This window comes from Manis javanica, chromosome 6 (assembly GCF_040802235.1).
Source record: "Manis javanica isolate MJ-LG chromosome 6, MJ_LKY, whole genome shotgun sequence".
In the NCBI taxonomy this organism is placed as follows: Eukaryota; Metazoa; Chordata; class Mammalia; order Pholidota; family Manidae; genus Manis; species Manis javanica.
This window is the reverse complement of record NC_133161.1, coordinates 139952037-139979987: the sequence shown is the minus strand read 5'-3', so window position 1 is coordinate 139979987 and position 27951 is coordinate 139952037. Positions and strand designations below refer to the sequence as shown.

At 37.6% G+C, this 27951-nt stretch overlaps 1 protein-coding gene across 1 annotated transcript; it reads left to right on the top strand.

Annotated features, from left to right (window-relative positions):
• Positions 1-14: 14 nt before the first annotated feature.
• SPA17 (sperm autoantigenic protein 17) lies at positions 15-18622 on the top strand. Its single transcript, XM_037000832.2, has 5 exons — positions 15-172; positions 1300-1481; positions 6525-6595; positions 15448-15522; positions 18311-18622. The coding sequence occupies exons 2-5, from the start codon at positions 1328-1330 to the stop codon at positions 18452-18454; spliced, it is 444 nt and encodes a 147-aa protein (XP_036856727.1). The 5' UTR covers positions 15-172; positions 1300-1327; the 3' UTR covers positions 18455-18622.
• Positions 18623-27951: the final 9329 nt, after the last annotated feature.

Sequence of the window (27951 nt, the reverse complement as noted above, 5' to 3'; positions counted from 1 at the left end):
CCCCGGCCATTCCGCCCGCGAAGCCGTCCGCGGCGGCGGGTGAGGCCGTGCACCTCCCCTTTTCGGCCGCCGTAGTTGATTTAAGGGGGACCCGGGGGGGGGGGGGGAAATAAACGGTTACCCAGCAACGAGGAAAATCAACTGGAAGCCTCGGCACCAACGCTGAGTGGAGGTGAGGCGGTTTACCCCACTTCCTCTCCAAAACCGGCACCTCGGCTTGTCCCTTCGCCTTTCGTGTTCTCTCAGGATCCCTGACATATTCCGGGAGCCCTCGGGTTAATCAGGAGCCAAGGCGGCCATTCTGCGAGGGTCTGAGGTCTCACATCCTCGGCGTCCCGCCCCGACTGGACCTGTGTGCCCACCTCTGGCCACCCTCCAGCCCCCAGATGGCTCCAGGGCCTCACCAGTCCTTTTCACAGCCCTGTAATGATTTTATACCTCATCTCCTGTTCCCTAAAAAAAAAAAACCTTTCACAGATTGGGACTCATTAAGACGTCTAGTCCCTGACTGCCTCACCACGGCGTGCGGCCTTACTAGACACTGACACTTAGAAACAGGCCAAGTTCCTGAGTGTTGCTTGCATGCCCAGTGAGCCGACCCGCCGCTGGGCAGGGGTCGTTAATCTAGTTGTTACAGTCCCAGACAGGAAGAGAAGACCTGGTCAAGATGAAACGAGAAAACAGAATCCCAAAACTTTGAAGGATAGGATTGCAAAATCATGACCTTGCCCCTCCCCTCCCCTCCCCTGCCACCCCTAGCAGAGTATGCTTCGGGGCCTTGTGGGGCACGCTGCAGTCGTGGAAGCTAAGGGGAAGACTGCAAATTAGACTACAAAAAAGACTTCAAACAAATTAGAATAATTTCTAGAACCAGGACTAGTTCTTACTTGATTTTTTTTTTTATTTTAGACCCTAAAGGACTTTTTTGGTAATTTATGAAGTTTTAATAAGTCATTCGCTCTAAAAGCCTGTGGGATGGGAATAATTAACCCCCACCTTTTAAGGACAGAAAGATAAAAGGACAGAGAGAAAAAGAAGTTGGTGTAATAGTAAAAAATCTGTGTGTTTTGTAATTTTTAAAAAATGACTTAGCCTATCAAATGGGTCTGTATTTGTAATATTCTAACTGATAATGGAGAATTCAAAACTGGAAGAAAATGGGTGGACTTGGGTTGCGTTGGGGGGCAAAGAATTGAAGTCCAGAAAATTTTGGCCTCAGAAGTAATTTGTTATCCTAGTTGTGGTTACACAAACACAATCATACAAATTTAAAGACGGTACTCTTTAATGAATCTATAGGTACCACAAGCCGGTTCCTTCCAAGGAGATGTCGATTCCATTCTCCAATACCCACTGCCGAATTCCACAAGGATTTGGGAATCTTCTTGAAAGACTGACATGTGAAATTCTGAGGGAGCAACCGGACAATATACCAGCTTTTGCAGCAGCCTATTTTGAAAATCTGCTAGAGAAGAGAGAGAGTAAGCTTTGTAAAAATAGGATTTTTTTTTTAAATAAGAGACTAAGCATTTGGTTATGGTGCAACTTGCTTAAGACTATCCCAATTCCACACAAAGCTTTTATGAGGCAGGCAATTCAAATAACTGTTCTTGCTGTTTGAAACGTGCCTTTTTGGCAGGTTCTCTTAAATAACATGATTTCACATTACTGAAGATTACCAGTTTATTACCCAGACCTTCTACACTGTATTTCCTATGGACACACTGGATAGAAGGGGACCTCAAGGATCACCCAGTCTAGCTCTCCATTTTCCAGCAGGCTGTTCCTATGCATGCCACGCAGTTATCTGTTCATCCTGGGAGGACAGTTTTTGGTTTTCTTTACATTTTGACTTCTTACCTGAAAGTATTATAAGTGTTGTAAAAAATAGTTCTACACTCCATAGATTAAATAAGCTGGTATTTGCTGGAGGATAGGAAGCAGTTCTGCAATAAAGGCACAGAGAAAAGCTACTCTGAAAAGTAAACTTCCAGCTTAGGAAGGTAATTTATATTCTTTCTCTGTACCCCCAAGGTCCCATCCTGCCCACAAAGATTCGTGCTAATAGTGACTCTGGTAGGGTTTCTTTACTTCCATAAATAAAGGTTCCAAATTCCCAGGCTTGAAGGTTCGTGACTGACCCAGTGGTCAAAATGGGAAATATTACAACTATATATTAAAAACGTATTCTCTGTTAGAGCAACCATTTTGTATCAGTTGTTACCATCATTACTTATGATCACAGTACTCCAACAGGGTGGTAAAGGTGACTAGAAATAGCCACAGGTAAATAAACATTCCATTTTAAATCATTTTACAGAGGGAGGAAACCTACCACAAGGTTTAAATTGTAACAACTCCAATATACACGGCACGTTTCCACGCCCTTGTCTTCTTTGCTCTGTTCTGGCAAAGCTCAAAATCTCTGTCAGTTTCCTGAATGCTGCTGGTCTTTTCCATATCGAGTCAGTGTGAGTATTTGTCACACAAGCTGAAACTTAAATGCCAGTAGGAAGCCATTAAGGGAAATCCTTTAGGGTGAGAGGTGAATTGGAGTGAACATTAATTTGTTATTATAACATTAATTTAACAAACTCATGAGTAAAAAGTCCTTAGTCATTTATTTAATTTTAGACCTCAGAAAACATCCCATTAAAAAAATGGGTTTGAGTCATTGTTACCAAATCATGATAATTAAAGCATTTGATGATTCAGATTAATGGTCTCAGAATCCTAGCTAATAAAAAATGGGTAAAACTATTGGAAAAAATTTAAGCACCACACCCATTTCTGCTGATGTAAACCAAAGGTGAATTATCCAACAGATAAGAGTATCAGAATTTTGTCTCTACAAAAGGGAATAAAAAGTCCACTAGCCCAGTCTCTCACACAATGTAAGAATTTGTTTGCCAGGGTTCCTCACTGGTAATTATTAATTTTTATTATTGTGACACAAATATATTAGTATATTATATACAAGTGGTATCTCATATCCCTAGGGAAAAGGTTGACTTTTTATTAAATGATGTTGAGATAAAAATGGAAAAAAAGATAAAATTGGACCTATTTCTTACATCATTTATCAGGATAAATTCCAAAATGACTGGAGATTTATATATTTTTTTAAATGAAACCATACAAATACTAGAAGAACACATCTATGAATTTCTCTGTAACATAAAAGAGGGAAAAATTTGCTGGCTAAGTTACTATAATTACTTTAAAAATCCACAAGTAATCAAAAACAACATAAAAGTAAACTTTAACATGGCAAAAACCACCATAAGGAAAATAAAACTACAAATACAGAGAAAAAATATTTGCAGTTTATATAACAATGGGTAATAAACCTAATAAATAGAGAGCTTATAAAAATAATAAAGAAAAAACGATCGGCCCTATTTTAAAAAATAGGTATGAGATAAGAGCAAACAATTCACCTAAAAATAAATGCAAATGGCCCTTAATACATGACACACTCAAACTAACCCATACACAAGCCTTATCAAAGCCACACTGAGCTACCAATGCCAACCACCACCACTTACCCCATATGATTGGCAAAAAGCCAAAAGTTTGCCAATTTATTCTAGGCAAGGTGAGGGGGGAAATTAGCACTCATATACCTTGCTGGAGGAAATACAAAGCTATATCGCCCCAAGGAGGGGAACTTGACAATAATTACCAAAATTATATACATTTTTAACCTTTGACCCAGAAATTCTACTTTGCTTTTCATTGCTTTATTTGAGGAAGGAACCAAAATATCCATTATAGGGGATTTATTGAATAAATAAATACATCCACGCAATGGAATACTATATAGCTATAAAAGAAACAAATAGAATGAGTAAGATCTCTGTATGATGCTATGGAGTGGTTCTCTGGATATACTAAATGAAAAAATCAAGGTGAAAAAGTGTGCTTAGTATGCTACCAATTATCTAACAAAGGGGTACTGATATGAATACATAACTGTTCATTTATATTTATTAAATGGAAGAATAAATATTTTATAAGTAACATTTACCTCTAGGAGTAGAAGGAACAGAGTGGAAGGAACAGAATAGAAGCTAGACTTCTCTGAATATGTCTTGAATTCAAAATCACAGATGTTTAACATAGTTATAAAATATAATTAAATTGGAACATCGTAATGCAATTTCTAAAATGTAGAAGCAAGGTAAAAATAAACAGACCTAACTAGTAGTGAATGGGTAGCATAACCACACAGAAGGAATTATTTTAAGTGACTTTATAACACAGTGATTTGACTATACATCCCTAGTGTATACAGCCCCAAAACAAAATGAAGTTAAAAAAAACCTTAGTTTTCAGTAATAATTATTAGTAATTCTTATTACTAATAATTACTAGTAATAATTATTAGTTACTCTGAAATTATTATATGTATGTATATGTAGGGCAAAGCAAATAAGTAACTATTCTATTGTCATTCAGAGTAAGATTTTTAGTGTAAGAAAAACGACATAGAAATATAAAAATGAAAGAAGTTAAAACCCTGCAATCCAAAATTTGGAACTGAAAAATATTAGTATGACCTCATGACATATTTTTTTCTTTAAAAAATCAAAGAAGTGTTCTGTAGCTCTTTACATTTGTTAAAGGCCTGAAAAAAAATGACCAACCCAGTACCAATGAGCACCTAGCTCCTGGACTGTGGCATCTAACTAACAGTACCCAGGAACCAGGGCTTCTTGGTGAACTAGCTAATTTCATGAGTTGGGCAGGAAACATGCAAGATGAATCTGAACATGTTGCCATACCAGAGAACAAGGAAACTGTCAAATATTACTAAAATTGTTTCCAAAGAACTCAGAAGCATCTGAGCACATGAATAAGCTCCTACTGGTCAATTTTGGATAACTAGAGCATCAATAAGAATAAATGCAATGGATTGAAATTCATCCAGTTTGTTAAATATTCTTGAGTTCATCATAATGATTTTTTAAAAAACACTTAAAAGGATTTTAATGAACCAATGGATTATTCTGAAAACTGATGAATGAAGGGAAAGAATCAAACCTTTAACCTTCCTTTTCTTCAAGAACTATATTTCAAGATGGCCAAATAGTTGATGAGGGAGAATTTTTCTCTACTGAGTATTCCAGAAATAAAGAAGTAATGATCAAATTAGAGCATTACCATTTTGCAACCCCTAAGAAAACTGTCTAAGAAATCATCATCAAATGGGCCCTAAAAATAATAAAAAGAAACAATCAGATATTATATATCTCCTAACAGAAGTATACTGCACTATCTATAAGTATTCTTGCAAAAAATAAAATCAAACCTGAATCAGATTGAATATATGACTCTAACTAGCAGGCTACAGGAAATTCAAAGGCAGAGGAACCTGTTAAAAATCATCACGGGAATGGAATCAGAAATATCTAAACTGTGGAAATCTCCAAAGGAAAAATGACCTAATTTCCTCAACAAATAAATTGCAAGGAAAAAATGCAGGGTGGGAGGTAGGGAGCTTTCAATTAAAAGAGATTTAAAAGACATAACAAAAGGCTCTGTGTGCCTATTGTTTGGGTCCTGCTTTGAACAAACCAACAGTAAAAATACATATAATAATATATTAGACATTGGGAGAAATTTGGATAGTTGATGTTATTAAGGAATTATTGTATTTTTAGGTATGGTAATGTTATTGCGGCTTTATACCTTAGAGATGCATACTGAAATAAATATTCATAGATAAAATAACAGGATGATTGAACAGGGATGTGAGGGGGACTTGGTGAAGGGGAGAGCCTAGTAAACATAATGTCCTTCATGTAATTGTAGATTAATGATACCAAAATAAAATTTAAAAAGAAATAAAATAAAATAACAGGATGGCTAAGACTGGCTTGAAAATAATCAGAAGGGCAGAAAAGTGAAGTTAGAGGTAAAATAAGATAAGTTATAAGTTTATGACTGTTGAATCTGAGTAATGTGCACATGGGAATTTATTATACTATTATCTCTACTTTCTAAGTTTGAAATTCTTCATAATGAAAAATTTTAAATTCTGTCTAAATATAAATACTTCTTCCTGTCTCTGTCAACCAACTATATAATATGTCTCATTTTTTAAAAGCATCTTCCATCCTTCACTTTTCGATACTTCCTTACTATTTCATTTATTTGTACACATTTTCCTGTGTTTGCTAATATGTGTATAAGTTCCTATACTTCTATTTAAGTAATAACATTTGTTATATCTCTCTCCCAATTTTATTATAAATTCTATGAAAGGAGCAATTATGTTTTTTTACTGCCTTTATAAATAGCCCCAAGGGCTCATTTAATGCTGAATTCATTGTCATGTATTTAGTGATCACTGACTGTGTCTGCAGCACTAAGCTATGTACAATGTCAATAAGATTTACAACTGGCAGTAAAGAGCCTGTGATATGTGGCAGAAAAGAGCATGTGTTTTGGGTTACAATTCTAGATTTACTTTAATGAACTCAAAATAAGTCTGAAATTATTACATTTTTATTATTTAGAAACCAACTTTGATCCAGCGGAATGGGGAAGTAAATTAGATGACCGCTTCTATAACAACCATGCATTCAAGGTATGGCCCTGTGGAGCTACTGGATTTCATTATTTCTTTTTCTTCTCATCAAAACAGAGATTATTGGGGTCTTCCAAGAATCTTGAAAATTGTGAGAGGCATCACAAATATTTTATTAAACATTCTTAATCTTGCTATTCTCTTTGATAAAAAATTCTTTTCTAAAGCAGATCATCTGAATCATGTACAGTTACTTAGCTTAAATTTAAAGATGATCAACAAGAATGTAATTGAAAATTATAGAATAACTACTCTCATATATTCAAATTTTGTTGAGTTTCACAGTGCTTATCAAGCATATACTCAATAAATATTTTTAAATTAATGTCATTTCATAAAACACTTCATCCGATTATTTCATTATCATTGACATTGCACAAAAGACTGATTAGAATTGAAGATGGCAATAGTATAGAGTTTTCTCTATAAAACCAATCTGTTCAGAGACTGAACCTGTCTTCTCTTTAGTGGCATTCTCTGAACCAGCCTTTTTCAACCAAGTTCCCTTAAAATAAGCCCTAAGCTGAAGGCAGCCACTGCATCTAAGGAATCAATGTCTCCTTTTTATCTAGAATGATTCTACTTATGTACCATCCTTGTGAGAATTGAGAAGCAATCACACTCAAAACATTCTGTGTTCTGTGGTCCAGATAAGGAACACTGATTCAAAAGGGCTGTGTGTGGTTCAGCATCATTGGCATCAACTGGGAGCTTGGTGGAAATTCAGTCTCAGGCCCTGCCCCACATCTGCAGATCAGAAGTTGTACTTTAACAGATCCCCAAATTTGTAGATACATTTAAGTCCGAAAAGTACTACTCTAGACAACTGGGATAATACATTAGCCATAAAAAACCATCAGATACTTGAATTAAAAGGAATTAATAAAGTTCAAGTTTTGGTGGTATTTCACAGTAGACTTGGGGAATTTCCCGGGGAAATATCTGTCACTTGTTCCATGAATTCAAAGTGAAGTTCTATCCATTTGTGTCTGCCAGATATGGAGGTGTGTATTTTCCATCTAACTAGATTTCTGTGTTCATATTTTATTGAAATAAAAGGAATAATGTTGAAAATCTTTAGATCCTTATGTCACATAGCGATATTCAGGTGTTTTTTCCTTCTCTTTTGAATTCTGAAGTCTTTATTTGATTAGTTTATATGTCCTTAAATGTTTGTTTTATAAATTAAAGAAGTTCTTCCAATAAGTTGTAAATTAGCAATGCTACTATTTTGGAGGAAGATTAAAATAACCATGTCAAAATAGGCAGAGCTGGTTTCCCTTTTTCTATTTAAATCATTCCCAAGAGAGGGGGTCCAAGATAGTGATGTAGAAAGAGCCTGACTCTACATCCTCCCACATAACACACTGAATCTTCACCTACACATAGAGAAATTCCTTCCTGAGGAAGAACTGAGGGCTGAGTGAACAGCTCTGCACAATAAGGGACAGAGCCCACATTTTAGAAAGGTAGGAGAGACAAAGACACAGTAACAGCGCTAACCCCGCCCCTAGTACTACAACTTGCAGTAGAGATAGATACCACTGAGGGATCTGAGCTCAGGTTCATCTGCCCTGGGGCACAGAAAATGCCCTTGGTTTAAAGGGCAACTACACTATAAGTGAACGAAGCTAAGCTTAAGAACTAGGGCACCTACCAACCAATAAAGGAACATCTAGAACTCTCTCTGGAATCAGAGCACCATTGTTTATGTTTCCCCCAACATTGATAGCACTCATGGTAGCAGGGTTTGGGAGCACTCACCAGCTCCAGGCATATCCCAAGATGGTCTTCCATCCCCATCTGTACCCAAAAGCACCTGCCTGAGATCCAGCAGTCCGACCATGGTAGTACCAATGTGGCACATGCTTGGACTACATCTGCCTGCAACCCTTCTACCCCTAACAGTCACCATCAGCACAGCTCTGGTAGCACTCACCAGGATATCCCCTGGACCATGCCCCTCATCCCCAGCTGTATGCTACCCAGCAAGAACTCACCAGGATTTCCTTGGGCCAAACCCTCTTAGTCTCTGGACAATCTGGCACATACCCCTGGCTGGAAGTCACTGGGACACGCCTAGCCCATACCCACAGGGCCTCCAGCCAGCTAGCCAAAACCACCAAGTACCCCCTGTCTACCCATAAGTTGTCCCTACACAACTCCACTTCTTCAAAACTGATAGCCATGTCACCTAATTCATAGTAACAAACACAGGAAGTCAAACAAAATGAGGAGACAGAGGAGTATGTTCCAAACAAAAGAACAAAGCAAAACCCCCAAAAAGAACTAAATGAAATGGAGTTAAACAATCTATCTGATAAAGGGTTCAATGTAACAGTTATAAAGATGTTCACCAGACTTGGGAAAAGAATGGTTGAACTCAAGTAAGACTTCAACAAAGAGATAGAAAATATAAAAAGAATCAGAGTTGAAAAGTACAGTAAATGAAATGAAGAATATACTAGAGGAAATTAATAGTAGATCAGAGGATGCAGAAGAATGGATCAGTGATTTGGAAGATAGAGTAATAGAAAGCACTCAAGATGAACAACAGAAAGAGAAAAAAAAAAGAAATGAAGATAGGTTAAGGGACTTCTTAGACAGCATCAAGCACACAATTGCCTTTATAGGAGTCCCTGAAGGAGGAGAGAAAAAGAAAGGAGTGGAAAAGTTATTTGAAGAAATAATAGCTGAAAACTTGCCTAACCTTTACCAAGAAGCACAGAGAGCCCCTAACAAGATGAACCCAAGGAGGTCCTTACCAAGACACACAAAAAAATTAAAATGTCAGAAATTAAAAATAAAGAGAGAATCTTAAAAACAGCAAAAGAAAAACAAACAGTCACATTCAAGGGAAACCCCAAAAGGCTATGAACTAAGTTTTCAGCAAAAACTCTACAGGCCAGAAGGAATTGGCATGATATACTCAATATGCTAAAAGGAAAAAACCTACAACCAAGAATACTCTACATGGCAAGGTTATCATTCAGAATTGAAGGAGAGATAAAAAGTTTTCCAGGTAAACCCAAGTTTAAAGAGTTTACCACTACTAAACTGGCCCTACAAGAAATGTTACAGGGACTTTCTTAAGAGGAAAAGAAAGGGCCAAAGTAGAGACAAGAAAATCACGAAGGGGAAACTTTTCACTGGTTAAAGCAAAGATATAACAAAGGTAGATCAATCATTTAAAAGTTAGTAGGAAGGTTAAAAGACAAAAACAGTAAAAATCAATTATTTCTAAAAAATTAAAGGAATCACTAAATAAGAAAGTGTAAATTAAGACATCATACTCTTAAAATGTGGAGGAGGAGAAATAAAAAGTGTAGTGCTATTAGAATGTATTCAACCCTAAGTGATCATCAACTGAAACATATATAGTATACTGTTATATAGTAGAATGTTATATGTGAAACTCATGGTAACCACAAACTAAAAGTCTATAATAAATATCTGAAAAATTATATAAAAAGGAATCTAAGCATAACATTAAAGAAAATCATCATGCACAAGGGAAGAGAGCAAGAGAGGAAGAAAATCAGAGAACTACAAAGTCAACCAGGAAACATATAACAAAATAGCAATAAATACATATGTATCAATAATTACTCTAAAAGTAAACAGACCACATGCTCTAATCAAGACAGGGTGACTGAATGGATGAAAAAACAGGACCCATCTGTATGCTACCTACAAGAGACTCATTTCAGACCTAAAGAAACACACAAACTGACACTGAAGGGATGGTGAAAGATATTTCATGCAAATGGAAATAAAGAAAATCTGGGGTAGAACACAAAATAGACTTTAAAACAAAGGCTGTAATAAGAGTCAAAGAACAACGTTATATAATGATAAAAGGTTCAATCCAACAAGAAGATATAAACATAATCATAAATATCCACAGAACCAACAAGGAAGCACATAAATATGTAAAATAAACATTAACAGACATAAAGGGAGAAATTGACAGTAACATAATAGTAGTAGGGGATTTTAATATCCTACTTACATCAATAGACAGACCAGTGAGGCAGAAAACTACTAAGGAAAATAAGCAGCTTTCAGTGACACATTAGACCAGATGGACTTAATAGTTATAGGCAGAATATTCCATCCAAAAACAGCAGAATACATATTCATGTACACATAAAACATTCTCCAAGATAGATCCCATGTTAGGCCACAAAATAAGTCTCATTATATATAAAAAGATTGAAATCATATCTTTTCTGACCACATGGTATGAATTTGAAAATCAATAACAAGAAAAAAAAAACAGTAAAAAATACAAGCACATGGACACTATAAAACATGCTACTAAACAACCAATGGGTCAATGAAGAAATAAACGAGGAAATCAAAAAACTACTTTGAGACTAATGAAATAGAAACACAATGGTTCAAAATCTTTTAAAAACCAACAACAATTCTAACAGGGAAGTTTATAGCAATGTAAGTCTACCAAGTAACAAAAAAGAAAGATCTAATACAATCTAACCCTACACCTATGAGAACTAGGAAAAGAAGAACAAACAAAGCCCAAAGTTAGTAGAAGGAAGGAAATAATAAAGAGCAGAGTGGAAATAAATGAAATTGAGACTAAAAAAGCAATAGAAAAGATCAGTAAACCTTAGTTTGAAAACATGAAAAAAATGATAAATGTTTGGCTAGATTCATCAGGAAAAAGAAGACAAAATCAGAAATGAAAGAGTAGTAGTTAACAACAGAAGTTACAATTGCAGAAATACAAAGGATTATAAGAGATTACTATGAAAAATGTATGCTAACAAACTGGACAACCTAGAAGAAATGGATAAATTCCTAGAAATATACAATCTCCCAAAAACAGACCAATTACTAGTAACAACATAGAATCAGTAACCAAAAAACTCCCAACAAACAAAATCCTAAGGCCAGATGCTTCACAGGTGAATTCTTCAAATATTTAAAGAGGAGTTTATACCTATCTTTCTCAAACTATGCCAAAAAACTGAAGAGAAGAAAATCTTCCCAAATTCCTTCTACACGGCCAGCATCACCCTGATACCAAAATCAAAGACTCTACAAAAAAATTACCAATATCCCTCATGAATGTAGATGCAAAAATCCTCCACAAAATAGTAGCAAACTGAATTTTGAAATACATGAAAAGGATCATTCGCCATGACCAAGTGGGATTTATCCCAGGGACAAAGAATGTTTAATATTTGTAAATCAATCAATGTGAAATTACATTAACAAAAAGAAGGATAAAATCTGTACAATTATCTCAAAAGATACAAAAAAGCATCTGAGAAAATTTAACATTGATTCATGATAAAACTTTCAACAACATGGGTGTAGAAGGAACATACTTCAGTATAATAAAGGCTTTATGCAACAGACCCACAGGTAACACCATATTCAATGATGAAAAGCTGGAACATCCTGTAAGATCAAGAGCAAGACAAGGATGCCCACTCTCACCACTTTTACTCAACACAGTACTGGAAGTCCTGGCCACAGCAATCAGACAAGAAAAGAAATAAAAGGCATTCAAATTTGTAAGGAACAAGTAAAACTGTCACTATTTACAGGTGATATTATATAGAAAAGACATGGATATATATATATATATGTATGTGTGTGTCTATGTATGTGTATATATATATATAGACACATAAATACTCCACCAAAAACTATTAGAACTAATAAATGAACTCTGTAAAGTCACAGCATACAAAATCAATATGCAGAAATCTGTTGTTTCTATATATTAATAGCAAACTAGTAGAAAGAAGAAAACAATCTCATTTACAATTGCATCAAAAAGAACAAAAGACCTACAGATAAATTTAACCAAGAAGGTGAAAGACCTGTATACTGAAAGTGATAAGACACTGATGAAAGAAATTAAAGATGACATAAATGAATGAAAAGATATTCTATGCTCACAAATAGGAAGAATTAGTATTGTTAAAATGGGCATACTTTGCAAAGCAATCTATAGATTCAATACAATCCCTATTAAAATGCCAGTGGCATTTTTTACAGAACTAGAGTAAATAATCCTAAAATTTGTATGGAACTACAAAATGCCCCAAATATTCAAAGAAATCTTGAGAAAGAAGACAAAGCTAGAGGTATCAGGTTCCCTGATTTTAAGCTATGAAACAAAGCTATAGTAATCAAAACAATGTAGTACTGTCACAAAAAATAGACATATAGGTCAATAGAACAGAATTGAGAGTCCAGAAATAAACCCATGCTTACATGGTCAATTAGTGTAGAACAGGAGGGGCAAGAATATATAAGGGGGACAGACAGTTGTTTCAATAAATGGCATTGGGAACAATGGACAACTACATGCAAAAGAATGAAACTGGATCACTGTCTTACACCATATACAAAAATAAACTGGATTAAAGACCTCAATATAGCACCTGAAACCATAAAGCTCCTTAAAAAAAAAGGCAGTAAACTCTTAAAAGTCAGCACTGGTAGTTTTTTTCTACTACAGGTATCCATAGGCCAGGGAACCATAAGCAAAAAATAAACAAGTGGGACTACATCAAACTGAAAAGCCTCTGCACAGCAAAGGAAACCAACAAAACAAAAACGCAACCTACTGAATGAGAGACTGTATTTGCAAATGGTATATCCAATAAGGGGCTAATATCCAAAATGTGTAAAGAATTCATACAACTCAACACCGAAAAAAACAAATAACCCAATTTAAATATGGGCAGAGGACCCGAATAGACACTTTTCCAAAAATAGACATATAAGTGGCCAACAGGCACATGAAAAGATGCTCCACATCAACTAATCATCAGGGAAATGTGGGTCAGAACCATAATGAGGTATCACCTCACACCTGTCAGAAGTGCCACTATCCAAAAGACAAGAAATAACAAGTGTTGACAAGGATGTGGAGAAAAGGGAGCCCTCTTGCACTGTTGGTTGGAATGTAAATTGGTGCAGCCGCTATGCAAACAGTATGGAGGTTCCTCAAAAAACTAAAAATAGCAATACCATACGACCCAGTAATTCCACTTCCAGGAATTTACCTGAAGAAAATAAAATCACTAATTCAAAAAGATACATGCACATCTATGTTTATTGTAGCATTATTTACAATAGCCAAGACATGGAAGCAACCTAAGAGTCCACTGGTAGGTGAATGGATAAAGATGATGTGGTGTGTACACACACACACACACACACACACACACACACATGCACACACACACATATATACATGGCATATTACTCAGCCTTAAGAAAGAATGAAATCTTGCCATTTGTGACAATATGGATGGACCTAGAGGGTATTATGCTAAGTGAAATAAGTCATACAGAGAAAGACAAATACCATATGATTTCATTTATATGTGGAACCTAAAAAGTAAAACAAAACAGAAATAGAAGCACATAGAACAAACTGGTTGTTGTCATGAAGTAGGAGGTAGGGGGATGGGTGAGAAAGGTGAAGGAGAGAAAGAGGGACAAACTTACAATTATAAAAGGACCAAGTCATGGGGATGAAAAACATAGAATAGGGAATATAGTCAATAATATTGTAATATCTTTGTATGGCAACAGTTGTTAACTACTTGCACTTATAATAGTTGAGCATTTTGCCATGTGTATAATTATTTTTTTACAGTATTATTGCAATATTTATAATTGTTAAATCACTATGTTGTACACCTGAAACCAGGATAATATTATATATCAATGACACTTCAAATAATAAATAATAAATTATTAGTTAATAATCAATCATTCCCTGTGGTACATATACACAATGGAATATTATTCAGCCATAAGAAAAAAACAGATCCTACCATTCGCAACAACATGGATGGAACTAGAGGGTATTATCCTCAGTGAAATAGGCCAGGCGGAGAAAGACAAGTACCAAATGATTTCACTCATATGTGGAGTATAAGAACAAAAGAAAACTGAAGGAACAAAACAGCAGCAGAAGCACAGAACCCAAGAATGGACTAACAGTTACCAAAGGGAAAGGAACTGGGGAGGATGGGTGGGAAGGGAGGGATAAGGGTGGGAAAAAAGAAAGGGGGCATTACGATTAACATATATAGTGGGGGGGCACGGGGAGGGCTGTGCAACACAGAGAAGACAAGTAGTGATTTTACAGCATCATACTATGTTGATGGACAGTGACTGTGAACAGGTACGTGGGGGGTCTTGGTAAAGGGGGGAGCCTAGTAAACATAATGTCCTTCATGTAATTGTAGATTAATGATACCAAAATAAAACTAATAAAAAAAATCCACTTGAATCTCTGGCAACTTGCTGCACTGATGGACAGTAACTGCATTGGGGTATGGGTGGGGACTTGATAATATGGGTAAATGTAGTAACCACATTGTTTTTTCATGTGAAACCTTCATAAAAGTGTATATCAATCATACCTTAATAAAAAAATTTTTTTAAACCCACTTGACCTCATATTGTAGAATATAATGACATTTATTTTGTTCCTAGTTTAGAAACCATTGGCCCCTCTTTTTTATACTTTGTTAGGATTCATTACAACATCTTACAAACTTACAGTATAAGCCAATGGTCTGTTTTTAATATAAAACAACATCACACACATTCCAAAAGCAAAAGATTAAACGTTTTTACAATTCCTTTGTGTGAATATGTATTCATATTCCCCTGGTAATATTCATTTATTTATTTTTCTAGACTACTTTCCTTGTTAAAAACTCAGTATGTATTTAATTCCCACTACTTCTCAGTAACTTAAAGGAATATATAGTTACCTTTAAGCAGTTTGATCCAGGACTTTTCTGTTTTGGAACATTGTCTGTTTGGCCCTCTCCCCTCTCCAGGAGCAAGAAACACCTGAGAAATGTGAGCCTGGGAAAAACTCACTGGTGAAAGAGGAGACACCAGTCACAGCCCTAGTAAGTCATATTTTCCATACATTAGTGGATTCCTGCAAACTATATCATTCAATTTAAAATGGTCCTCCAAATATGAATATAGTCTGTTATCCATACTGCTAAAATTATGATTTTGCTTTCTAGATAATTAACATCTGTGATAAACTAACTGGTGGATCATCTTTAGCTATGCCTCCTATAAAGGAAAACTTGTTCTTTCCTTTAAAAATAAGATCTTATTTTCTAAGATTGTCAATGGATGGGAAAATCTCCCCAAGGGGAAGAATAGACAGAACTCACACTCCCAGTCTTGATCTTTCAGATTCACTTTCCACTTCGGGAATGTTTCACGAATTGATGCTGTGATCAACACACAATGGCAGAGGTTCAGAGATAAAAGAAAACTCACAGGGAATTACATACAACCAAATTAAATGGCTTTAGACAGTTTGTCTTACCTTCCATGTATTGACCTCTATAAAACTGCCTTCCTGCCTGACAGCCTACATCTAAGCAATAAAGACCTGGGCAGGGTCCACCCTCAAAGACACCTGTATTCAGGTCTCGAGGGACAACTGTGCACATCTCCACAATACCCTGACTTCAGCAATGTCACTTTGGTAGCTTGAAATCAGCCATGGTATGAGTCCTAAGAGTATGGCAAGTACCACAAATCAGGGTTTATTATCTGGAGAGCCAGTTTTTAAACATATCACTGTCCGTATTCTTCACAGCCCACACTCAAGAGGTCCAGGCCAGGTGAGAAAGAATTCACTGTCTGCAATGTTGAAGGCCAAACTTCGGAGCTCCTGTTCATGTCTTAATGGCCCAGTTAGTTACCCAATAACTGACACCCAAAATGGACATTCCCCTCATGTAATACCTTACTTTCTAACCAGTGGGGCATAAGTTGTCCCTATAATCTTTATAAATTATTCCAGAATTGTCTCAATACAACTCAATCAGCCTAACATTGGCATTAGATGCAGTGGGAGGTCAGGGAAAGAGGAAGAGATTTGCATTTCCTTACATCTTTAATAGTTGCTTTTACACAGATTTTCTTGAGTTTGAGTTGAGATCCCATTGATTTCCAACTTCAGCAAAATTCATTTGCCCCTTTTGGGGCATCATCTCAGAGGATTTTATGCCATTCTGTTTGCATTAAAAATTTGAGCTACAGAACCTCACCCCCCCTGCTTTGAGAGAAATCTTCTGCATCCGTGGATGTCTTGCTGCCCTTGTCTAGCCTGGATTAATACTTAGTCCATAGGCACACACCTGATCATCTGATCATCTACATTTGCCCTCTTACAGCACTAAACTATGTTTTCTACCTTTATCTTGCATCTACCTACCACTTCAGCATTTTATTAAAAATAAAAATAATTATAATAATAGAGGGAGAAATGTGGGATCAACATATAAATCAAGTACAAAAATCAAATGAATATTCATATTTGACCTGATTGTTTATGGGTCATAATGCGTGATCAAAACCGAAAGTTTCTGTGATGACTGCCCTTGTACTGTTCACCATGTAAGAATTTATTCACTATGTAAGAATTCGTTCACCATGTAAGAACTTGTTCGTTATGCTTCAGAAGATTGGAGACTGACGAGAATTAGGCTTGAGATGGATTAATGATTGTACATTGAGCATTGACCCCCCTATACTGAATTTTATTGTTGTTAACAACCATTTGATCAATAAATATGAGAGATGCCCTCTCAAAAAAAAAAAAAATTTGAGCTAGATTTACTTTGTTGTTTGTAATGGGGCAGGGGAGAGGGGCCTGAACAACCCAAAGGTCCATCAGTAGGACACAGAGTAAATAATTAAGAGTACACTAGTGTAATACAGTGGTGTCATAAAAAAAGGGAGAGTTATATACTGCATAATAACATAGAAGAAGAGAACCCAGACATATTGTTACATTGAAATGGTAGTTTCAGAAAAGCATGATTAGCATGATCTCATTTTTAAAATAAAAAGGCATATACATACCCTTATGAATATTTTGTATATAGAGAAGGATATATATATATTCAATATATATGTGTATATACTTTGGAAGTATATATATATTCAACTCATAATAATGTTTAGCTCTTAGGAGTAGGATTTGGAAAGGAGGAGAAAACTTTCATTACCAGTGACATTTAAGTTTTTAAACATATATGTATCACTTTTATAATTTAAAAGATATGTTAAAAGCTACATATCTATTGACTTGTACACTTAAGGTTGTCCATTTCACTGCCTGTAAGTTATACCTAAATTGTTTTAAAAAGCTATATAGGGAAGTTCAACCAACCATGTTAAAACTGACATTATTGGTCTAAATGAATTTCTCTTTGTTATTCCGCTTTAAATGTATGGTTTAGATTAGCCAATCATTAAGAAATTAAGAAGTTAACAGTCTAATTCATTTTATGTAATTATGATTATTTTGAAGCAGCACATTTGCTATTTTGATATTTTTACCATGCTTCAAAGGTTCCACTTATCCACCGCCCCACCCGCCGACACACACAGAATGTGATTGTTTGGGAAACTGTCAAATAGGAGCTATTTGGGGGCAAAAAAATGTTGGCAATGATCATTTATTGCAGAGACATATTAAAGAATGACCCCAAAACGCCTGCTATTTTGGTACCTATACAATGAGAACAGTATGTAAAATCCCCTTAGAAAGCAACAGGTCTTGTTTGTTGCATCCCTAAATTGATTAAATTTATGCACTTATTTTTATGGCATAGAAATATGGGATGTTTAACGAGTCTCTTACTTTTTCTCCTTCTCATAAAGGAAGCTTTTGAAGAAGAAAAGGATGAAGAGGAGAATGCTGCTGTCAAAATCCAAGCAGCCTTCCGGGGGCACTTAGCCAGAAAGCAGGTGAAGAAAATGAAATCAACTGATCATCAAGAAGAGAATATAGGAGAAAACAAGTGAGAGAATTGGCTTTACCCCCAGAAAACATGAAATATAATCCAAATCCATCAATCTTGCTGTGATTGGCATTTCCTTTCTTTAAGGAGGGAGATTTGATGTAGCGAAATAACATTTGTTGCTGTTGTGAAAATCTGTCATGAGCGTTTGTTTAATAAACATGCCATTGAACACATGCCTCTTGAAGGTTTCTCTGAGATCCTGAGTCTTATTTATACTTCTCCCAAGTCTATGTATAGAGGTCGGACTTTAGGGTTATAGAACTAGGGTATCTGTGTTTTCAGAGACCTCAAAGAGCTTGTAGTCTAACCATTATCTAATGAATAAATCCTTTCTATCACATCCCTAAAAAATAGTCCTTTTTGCTCCTGTTTTATTCCTAGTGATAATTTCAGTATCTTCCAAGGATAGTCCATTTAATGTTTTAATAACTTGGATTATAAGAAAAATAAGCTGAGTCAAAAATCTGCCTCCCTATAAATTTCACCCATTGCTTTTCATTTGTCATGCTTGCATTCAGGCATTTATTGAAAAATGTATTGAGCACAATACATGTGCTAGGGTTTACTAGTGAATATCTGTTCTTACACTCATGTGGCTGACAGTTTCTTTATTGTCTTCCTCTCCAAAACCACATGGAATAAGACTAATACATCATATTTTTTTTAAAAAAAGCTATCATAAATACTCTTTCCTTGAGCTAAAATTTCCCAGTTCCTTTAGTGTATAAATAATAATACTTGTATCACTCAGAGGCCTTAGGTCTTTTATTTTCTTCCGCAAACCACTGAAGCCCCCAGTGCCTTAATTTTAGAAAGCTCAGTCCCTCCTTTTTAAGGCCTCCCCACACTGGAATATCCAAGAAACTCAGGGTTTCTTTGGTTTGAGGGTTCATATCTCAAACCAAAAGATGCAGTTCCCCTTCCTAAAACAAAATGGAGAGAAAGTGGAGTCTTACCATTTAATTAATGCTGTTGCCTTCTACCACAAAGATGTAGCATAGCCCAGTAGACTGAGGTCCTGGCCTGTTCAGATTCCTGTCTGCACCACAGTGGGTGTCCCAAGCTTTCCTTCTAGGATTACACCTCTCTTAGCCCACAGTCACACAGCCATTGTTCTCGAAAGGTCAGTAGCATGGCTGGGTGGCTCCGTCTTGAAAAGCCTCTAAAACCAGCCATATGTTATGCATAAATGCTCTCCTTTAAACACTCAGATCCTTGTCTTAAGCTCAGACATTCTCTTTCTGCAAAGCAGTTTTATTTCAGATACCCACTGCCCTTCCCCTGTCTCTGAGCTTTATCAGACTCTGCCACAGAAGTCACCCACGTGATCTCCTCCACTTCAGCCAACGCTCTCAAGGTTCCCGCATTCATTCTCTAATCTCTACACACCCCCAGGCGCTGTCACCTTTCCGAGCTCTTGCTGCCCCCAGAGAGCTGCAGGCTAGCTAAACACAAGTCTAATATGCAGCAGACCCTTTCCTCCCATCTTTAACTCCCCTCTCCCAGACTTAGAGAAAAAAAGTCAGCTCTTCCCCAGGATTCCAACTGCTCACTCCCCTATTCCATTCAAAGCACCAGCTTCCAACTCGTTTTCTCAAACAAGCCATCCTGCTTGAGGGATTATCAAGGGGACCCTGAATTAATGCAAAGACTTAGCTTCCTTGTCCTGGAGAGAAGACCAGAGGAGAAAAGAGATGAAGAGATTTTTTTTCACCCTTGTGAGTGTATAGCAGGGGATGGGGTAGAAAGATACCATCATAAGTTAACTCTTGTCAGTAATTCTGTTATACATGTAAAGTAACAGTATGTGTTCCATATAGTCAGAACACACGCACACCTATCTAGTGGCCGTGATAGTTCTGGTGAAAGAGGGAAAGGAAGGGGCGGAGGTAGGGAGGACTGGGTGTGATACTATAACAACCCAAATCCATACGCATAACACTTCATTAGCACTTACCTTGTCTTCCCATCATCTGCTTTCCTCTGCTCTCTCTGGCTGCTCCTTCTCAATCTCTTTTGTTGATACTCTTCAACTTCCCAACGGCTGAGTGCCAAAGTGGCCCCAGGCTCAATCCTTGCACCCTTTTTCAAGTGATCACACTTGTCAATCTCATCCTGTCTCATGGCTTTAAAAGTCATCTATATACTGATTAGTCCCAGATGTATACTGCATACATTGGTCCTTTCTCCACTCCAACTCCACACTTGTATATTCAACTGCCTACTTAACATCCTTATTTGGATGGCCGTAGGCAACTCATACCTAACATGTCCAATAACACGTTATTGCTCCTGATAACAGGTCTTGATATTACCCCTCAAATTTTCAATTGCCTCTGTTTTTTCTCACCTCAGAAAATGTCCATTCTGTTTTTCTATTTGCTCAAGCAAAAACCTATAATTTATCCTCAGTTCTTCTCTTTCACACCCCTTTTATAATCAGCAAAAGCTGTGGGCTCTGCCTATAAAATATGTCCAGAATCTGACCACTTCTATTGTTACTGGCCGGAATGGTGTTTTTTCCCAGGATCATGTCTCAGGTGACAAAGAAGGAAGCCAGCAGACAAGCGTATGGAGCAACCAGCAAAGCTCTCTTAATGAGTGAAAAGAGAGAGCTCCTGCTACTCAGCAGGGGCTCCGAGGAGGGATGCTGTCAGGCTGTGGTGTCCAGGGTTTATATTGCCTCCTGAGAGGAGGAAGTCCCACCCCACCCCCTGGACCTAACAGAGAACCAAACTAATGACATCACAACTCACTGGCTGAGAGTACAATGCTTCATTTTCACAGGGTGTAACCAATCAGAGCAGCTGACGTCTATCTAACTACGTGGCTGAGTTCGCCTGGGTTTTTTTTTTTAAAACTTACAAGGGTTCTGAACTGTATCAGCCTGCGTCCCCCTATCACTGCCTCATTCTCATCATCTCTCTCATGAATTGTTGAAATTATCTCTGTATCGGTCAGTCATAAGCCACCTTGATGCTGCACAACCCATCCTAAAGTCAACAATTTAAAAGTTATTTTTTTCTCATGGGTCTGTGTATCAGTAGCACTTCAGCTGAGGTAGGCTGGACTCCGGGCTTGATATTAAATTCAGGTCTGCTCTAAGCTGGAGGTTGGTGGTGCTGGGCAAGGTCGGCTTCAGACAGCGAGCCCAGGGGTCAACTGTAGCGCCTCTGCTCCGTGTGTCCTATTCAGAGCTCATGCTGAAAATGCCTCCCAGGGGTGCTCTTCTCACGGTTCTCACAGGAGCACAAGCAGGAAAAGCCAGCATGGAAGAATATTTTACACTTTTGCTCATATCACTTCCACTGACATCCCACTGACCAAAGAAAATCATTTGAGCAAACCCAAATTCCAGAGGCGAGGAAGTACACTGCTTACAAAGCGACCACAGCAGAGGCCGCCTATGTGTGTAATACTACCACAGGGTGGGGAAGACTTGTGAAGAACCAGTAATTCAACCTACCACAGTCTGCTCTCTTGGTTATAACTTTCGCATGCAAAAATAATCCACTCCTATTCCAAGCCCCTAAAAAGCCCATCAAATCCTTGAAATCCAGGATCTGCATCAGGTCTGATACGGCTCTTCTTGTAGAGACCATGAATCAAAAGAACAGGTATCTTCTCATATACCTAACATACAACAAATGATGGGCAGAGAAAATACAACTACAAAAAAAAGATGACTGTCATTCAGAAAGGGGAGTAATGGAAGCAAATAGCAGTCTCTGATCCGTAACGATTACAAACTCCCACGGAGTGAAGGTCGTCAGGCCCCTCAGTTTGGGGAAGGGGAGAACATGATTCCATGATTAGGCGCTGCTTCGGCTCCCTAAGAATGACTCTCCAGCCTGTCCTCCATAACTCCTGGGTCTACAGTCCAAGAAATCATTCTTTTTCCACCACTTTCCCCTAGTCACTTGGAAAGGACGTCAGAAAATATGTCCTTCTTGGTGGATAAGTGAGTTCTCAGCCTGATTCCTGCCTGTAGAGAAGTGAGAGTCCAAAGCTCTGCTTAGATCTTGCACATCCTCAGACTTTTTTCATTGTTGGGAGTGCTTTTGTCAATTGACTTTTCTTAAAAACTCCGTGAGTTTTCTGTGTTTGACTCCAGCCAATCCCATGTGCCGAAAGCTGCATTCACATGTTCTTTCAAAATATGCTTCCTCCTCTCTCAACTTAATTCCATTAAGAAGAGCAAAGAATTGGAACTAATACTTCAATATACTAAAGCCTCATAACTGTCTAGTATCCCTGCGTCCACCATCTTCCCCTTTACACACAGCAGCCAGTATCAGTTTAATTCATATCATCACTGCTCTACTTAAAACCCTCATCTCACTCAGAATGAAAACTAAATTCTTCCTAATGGTCGAGAAAGTTCTGTGTGGATCTTGCCCCCTGTTATCTCTATAACCCCTTCTCCTTATCTTTTTTATTTTTCTCCTCTGTTCCAAATACCATCTAATAAATCTTATTTTCTGCCTGCTTCCTGCTACTAGAATGTATGCTCTATAAGGATAGAGATGTGCTATTTCGTTCACTGCCTAGTGCCTTTTTCCCATGCAGCAGGAAAGAGTGAATAATTTCTCGTGGCTTGTACAGAGGTATGAGGAGCCCTAACAAATACCTCCTTCCATCAGGTAGGCTTTGACTGGTTTATACATGCCTCCCTGAGTGAACCGCTGAGGACAGGGGAAAAGAACATGCTAATTGGCTTATACTAATCAAAATCAGAACCCACCCCTGGAGAAGAGGGGGTCAGTTCCACCAAAAAACCCTGGCTGAAAGTCCAGGAAATTTGAAGTCCCTTGTAGGAAATGCAGTAATGTTGTCAGGAGGGAGGGTTAGTGGGTGCTGGGCGGGCACCCAACCAACACCCAACACAATGCTTTAATCACCATATGGCTTCTCACTACACTGCACTGTTTATTATTTGTCAAAACCGAAGGCAAGAGAACTATCAAGAATGAAAGGAGACACTTAAATCAGCAAATGAAGGGCTAACAAACATGGGAATGTAGAGATCTGAGTACCTTGCCCCATAAATCGCAACGTTAATGGTGCTCCTTGGACTTGTGCAATGCCAACAGGGGAATCTCCCAAAAGAAAGTGCTTTGGAATTTAGGAAGATAAAAAAAATTATGTGAGAGAGAAAGAACCTTAAACTGATTTTTAAATATATGCAAAAATTTTCACTGTGAGAAACTAAGGTGAGAACTTGTGAACATAAATTTTTCATAAAACCTTCTTACCTACAGAAAAGAGTCTTCTGTCAAGATGATCGGTCCTTTTTAATGCATATAAGTCCGGCGTCGTCTGGAGAGAGCTGCTCTCTGTCGCGCTGTGGTACAGAGCTCAGTCAGCGTCTCACTGAGTGAGAGATGAGCCCGAGCACCTGACTTGTTATCATTCTGCTCTGAACATACATCATTCACTCTTGTTGTAAAGTCACTAAACTGTGACTTCTCTAACTTCTCATTAAATTAGTTTCTTCTATACCTCAAAACACCTTGAATTTTCTAACATTGGGAAACATTTCAGCTGGTACCATGTTTTTCCTCAAACTGTGGGTTCTCTCCTATGAGATTATTCCCATGTTCTTGTTTTATGGGCTAAAGGGGAGGTAATACAGGAGCCAGGTACTAATTTCCTTCATGCAGCTCTCTTGCCCTGAGGATATTCTTCAAGAGGAGTTTACAAATATTGGGTTAAGACTTCAGTTCTTCAATTTTAGCCCTGTTTTTCCTCTCCCATATATCTGTAATGACCCATTTTGTATCAATTTATGATGTTGATCGACTCATTACCTATCTGAAGTGCTTTGTACAACTACAGCTACTGAAAGTGACGATTATTTATGCCTGTGAGGTTCTCAGCAGAGACGGAACACACAAAATACAGTACTTTGGAAAGCGAAATTATGTTTGTGAATGAAATGTGCTTGGAAGTAAGCAGTCTCTATTGTGTAGAGCCAAAAACAAAGAGCCTGCTGGGTGGTGATGTTATTATAACTAAAATCTCAAGAACTACCACACTCACCACCAAGCAACTTGGCAAACGATGGTCAACACTCCAAGACCAAGATCACAATGGGAGTTATATATACATACTATCCCAACAGGTCCAGATAGAATGGAGAAGGTGTGAAAGTCTACCTTCCTTCTATCCCTGAAGACACCTGTCTCAGAGGCTTCTGACCAAGTCCTAAGGCATTTTACTGTATTGAAATTACATTACTAAGAAGTAGGGCTCAATTTGATAAACTGGGCCTTAAACTGATTTTGGAAGCTATCAGAAAAACTTGTTTTTGAAATCCTTGAAACAATAGCAAATATGCTTGCCTGGAGACTGAAGCAATTAGTAGGGAAACCATCACTGCAGTGCTATCCTAATAATGAGCGTAGAGTCGCCTGCTTCCAGTTGCTTGAGTAACGAAATGAAGGCTGTGCTGTGCTTTCCAGGCCAGCCCCCACCCCAACTCCACATTCTCAGGACTGAAGGCTACTTCTTTCTAGGCTTACCTTCAGCATTAGGGGCTGCTTCACCTAGGTTGCACCCCTCCCAGGAGGCATCCTGCATCTAATGATGAGTCACTGCAGTGGAACAAGGGCTTGACCTCTTGCCTCAAAGTGAGACAGCTCTGCGGGCCATCCCAGCTCTCTGCTGGGATTGGCCGAGCCTCTCTTGCGACTTTATCACAGTTCAACTTCATCCTCTTTCTCATCCTGCTTCCATACCATCTTTACAGCCTTGTCTGAATGCACTCTCCAGTAAGCCCAATCTCTGCTCAAACTCACAGAAACATTGAGAAACACTGGTCTCAAAAACCATTCCCAGAGAACCTGTCCATGATGGAGAAGTGGAGAATCTTTGACATTCCTGCACATTTAAAAAGTCTTTGCTTCCTCTACTGTCATCTGCACAAAAATTCACCAGTGGGCATTCCTGCTGATTGGGGGCTAATCAACAACAGAAAAATATACATTTTTAGGTCCTTTCTAAATGCATTACAATTACCAAAATTCCAAGTAGTAATAGTAAGTACTGAATGGTCTCCCTTCCAAAATTCATACGTTGAAGCCTCACCTACATTGTGAGGGTATTTGGACATGGGACCTCTGGGAGAAAACTGGGTCTGGAAGAGGTCATGACGACGTGGTCCTCATGTTGGAATTAGTGCCCTTGTAAGTAGAAACACCAGAATACTTCTCCCCTTCCCTCTCTGCCCCTCAATATCTCTTTTTCTCTTTAGAATGGAAGTACTAAAGGTGAGGGTTTAGGATTGGTTGATTACTGGATATTAAAATGAGAAAAGACTTGCAGTAGTCACTTAGCTGCTACTCTGGACCGCATACCACATTTTTCTGTGGGTGGCCATTTCTTGGCTAACTAGCTTCATTTTCACATTCCCCCTTTTTACTAGTACCAAGATTTCCTTTCTGTTTCTACACTTCATTAATACAGACCAAAGTTGAACCAGCTCTGCAGATAAGTCCAGTTTGGCTTCAGCCAACGAATACCTTCCATCCCTCAACAAGGCTTCACTGTTACAGAACCAGACATGTGATTTCGGCACATCTCATTAGGATAGAAGCTCTCAGCCAGGGGTGATTTCACTGCCCAGGAGACATTTTTGGTTGTCCCACCTCAGGGTGGGGAAAGGGAATGCTACTGGCATCTAATAGGTAGAAGCCAGGGGTGTTTCTTCACATCCTACAATGCTCAGGAAAGACTGCTCCTGCAAACAAAACCAAAGAATTATCCAGCCCAAATGTCACTAGTGTCAAGGTTGAGGAACCCTGTATTAGGCATACAAATATCACGTAGCTGCAAAGGAGAACAAGCTTTAGAATAAAACTGACATAGCAGGAAATAGGGCCAAAAGGTAGACACGGTGTCTGTGCTTTCAGTGATTATAGCAACGACCTGCTGACTCAGAGCTGAAGTCCACCATACTTTCCACTTATATAAACTGATTAATCCCCTTTATTTTTTTAATAGTCTTCAGCTGTAACTGATAATCTTCTAAACTTGTGAGTCTTACATAAAATTATGGCAAGGAGAAATGCAAATGTGAAGAAAAAGTAAAAGAGAGGAAAGGACACAAGGTTGTGACGAAAAGGGGCAGCAGCTAGACTCAGGTGTGCAGAGTGAGACGACAAGCCGGGGTCCACAAGGGGAGTCTTTCTGGACCTGCCAGTGGGGAGTCACTGGAATTAACATTGTAGAGGATGAAAGGATATAAATCATGATCCTTTCCTCAAGGGAACATAGATATTCATCAAGGAGATAACACATATATTCATAAAAAGAGTACAGAAAAGACAGAAAAAGGATTCTTAAAATATAACACAAAAAGCACAAACCATAAAATAAACATCTGATGAATATGATCACATTATAATTTAAAACTTCCATATATCAAAAGCACCATAAGCAAAGTGAAAAACACAGCACAGAATGAGAGGAGATATTTGCAATTCAAAATGAATAAAATTAACAAAGGATTAGTATCCAGAATATAACTTTTACCCAATATAAAAGCTTTGCATGGGAAAGGTAAACACTAAGTTCACCATAGTGATTATTGTTGGGGGGATGGAAGAGCATAAACTTGAAGCTGAGGAGACAATGAATGAAGACAAGATAATTTGGGTGGCAGGAACATGAATATTTTTATATTAGCCTCTATTCTTGTATGTTTTGAATATGTTTTCCAAAAAAGGATTTTTATGAATTTCTGCAAATCATTAAGAAGAAAAAAGTAGAAAAATGGGCAAAAAATGTGAGCAGAAGAGGAACCCTAAGTCCAATAAACACTGGAAAAAGGACAGTCTCCCCAATAAGGGAAATGTAAATTAAACATTGTGAGATACAAATTCTGATTTATAAATTGACAAAATTTTAAAGTCTGACAATACTAAATGAATGATTTGGAACAACTGGAATTCATAGTGCTCTGGGAATGATTGTAAACTGGCACAATTGCTAATAAACTGTTGACAAAAAGCATACCTGTTAGTGTTCAAGGTCAGAATATAATGCCCCTCCTCTTCCCAACCCAAATTCTGAACCAACTGAGGGAAACTAAAGACAAAGACTGGAATCAAAAGACAGTGTTTAGAAACAGAATATTCAGATGGGACTGTGATCAGTAACTAATATAGCTCAGAAATAGTAAAACTATTTCACACATACAGATATATTATGTTAACATAACAATTTGGGCATGAATGTTCATAGCAGCACTATTCATATTAATATGATTATTATATTAGCCAAAATAGAAGCAACCTAACTGTTCATTACTAACGGATAAACAAATGTGGTATATTCATACAATGGATATTATTCTGCCGTAAAAAGAATAAAGTATTGTTACATACTAGAACATAGATGAACTTTAAAAACACTATGCTAGGTGAAATACAGCAAATGCAAAAAGCCACATAGCATATGCTTCAATTTGTATGAAATGTCCAGAACAGGTAAATC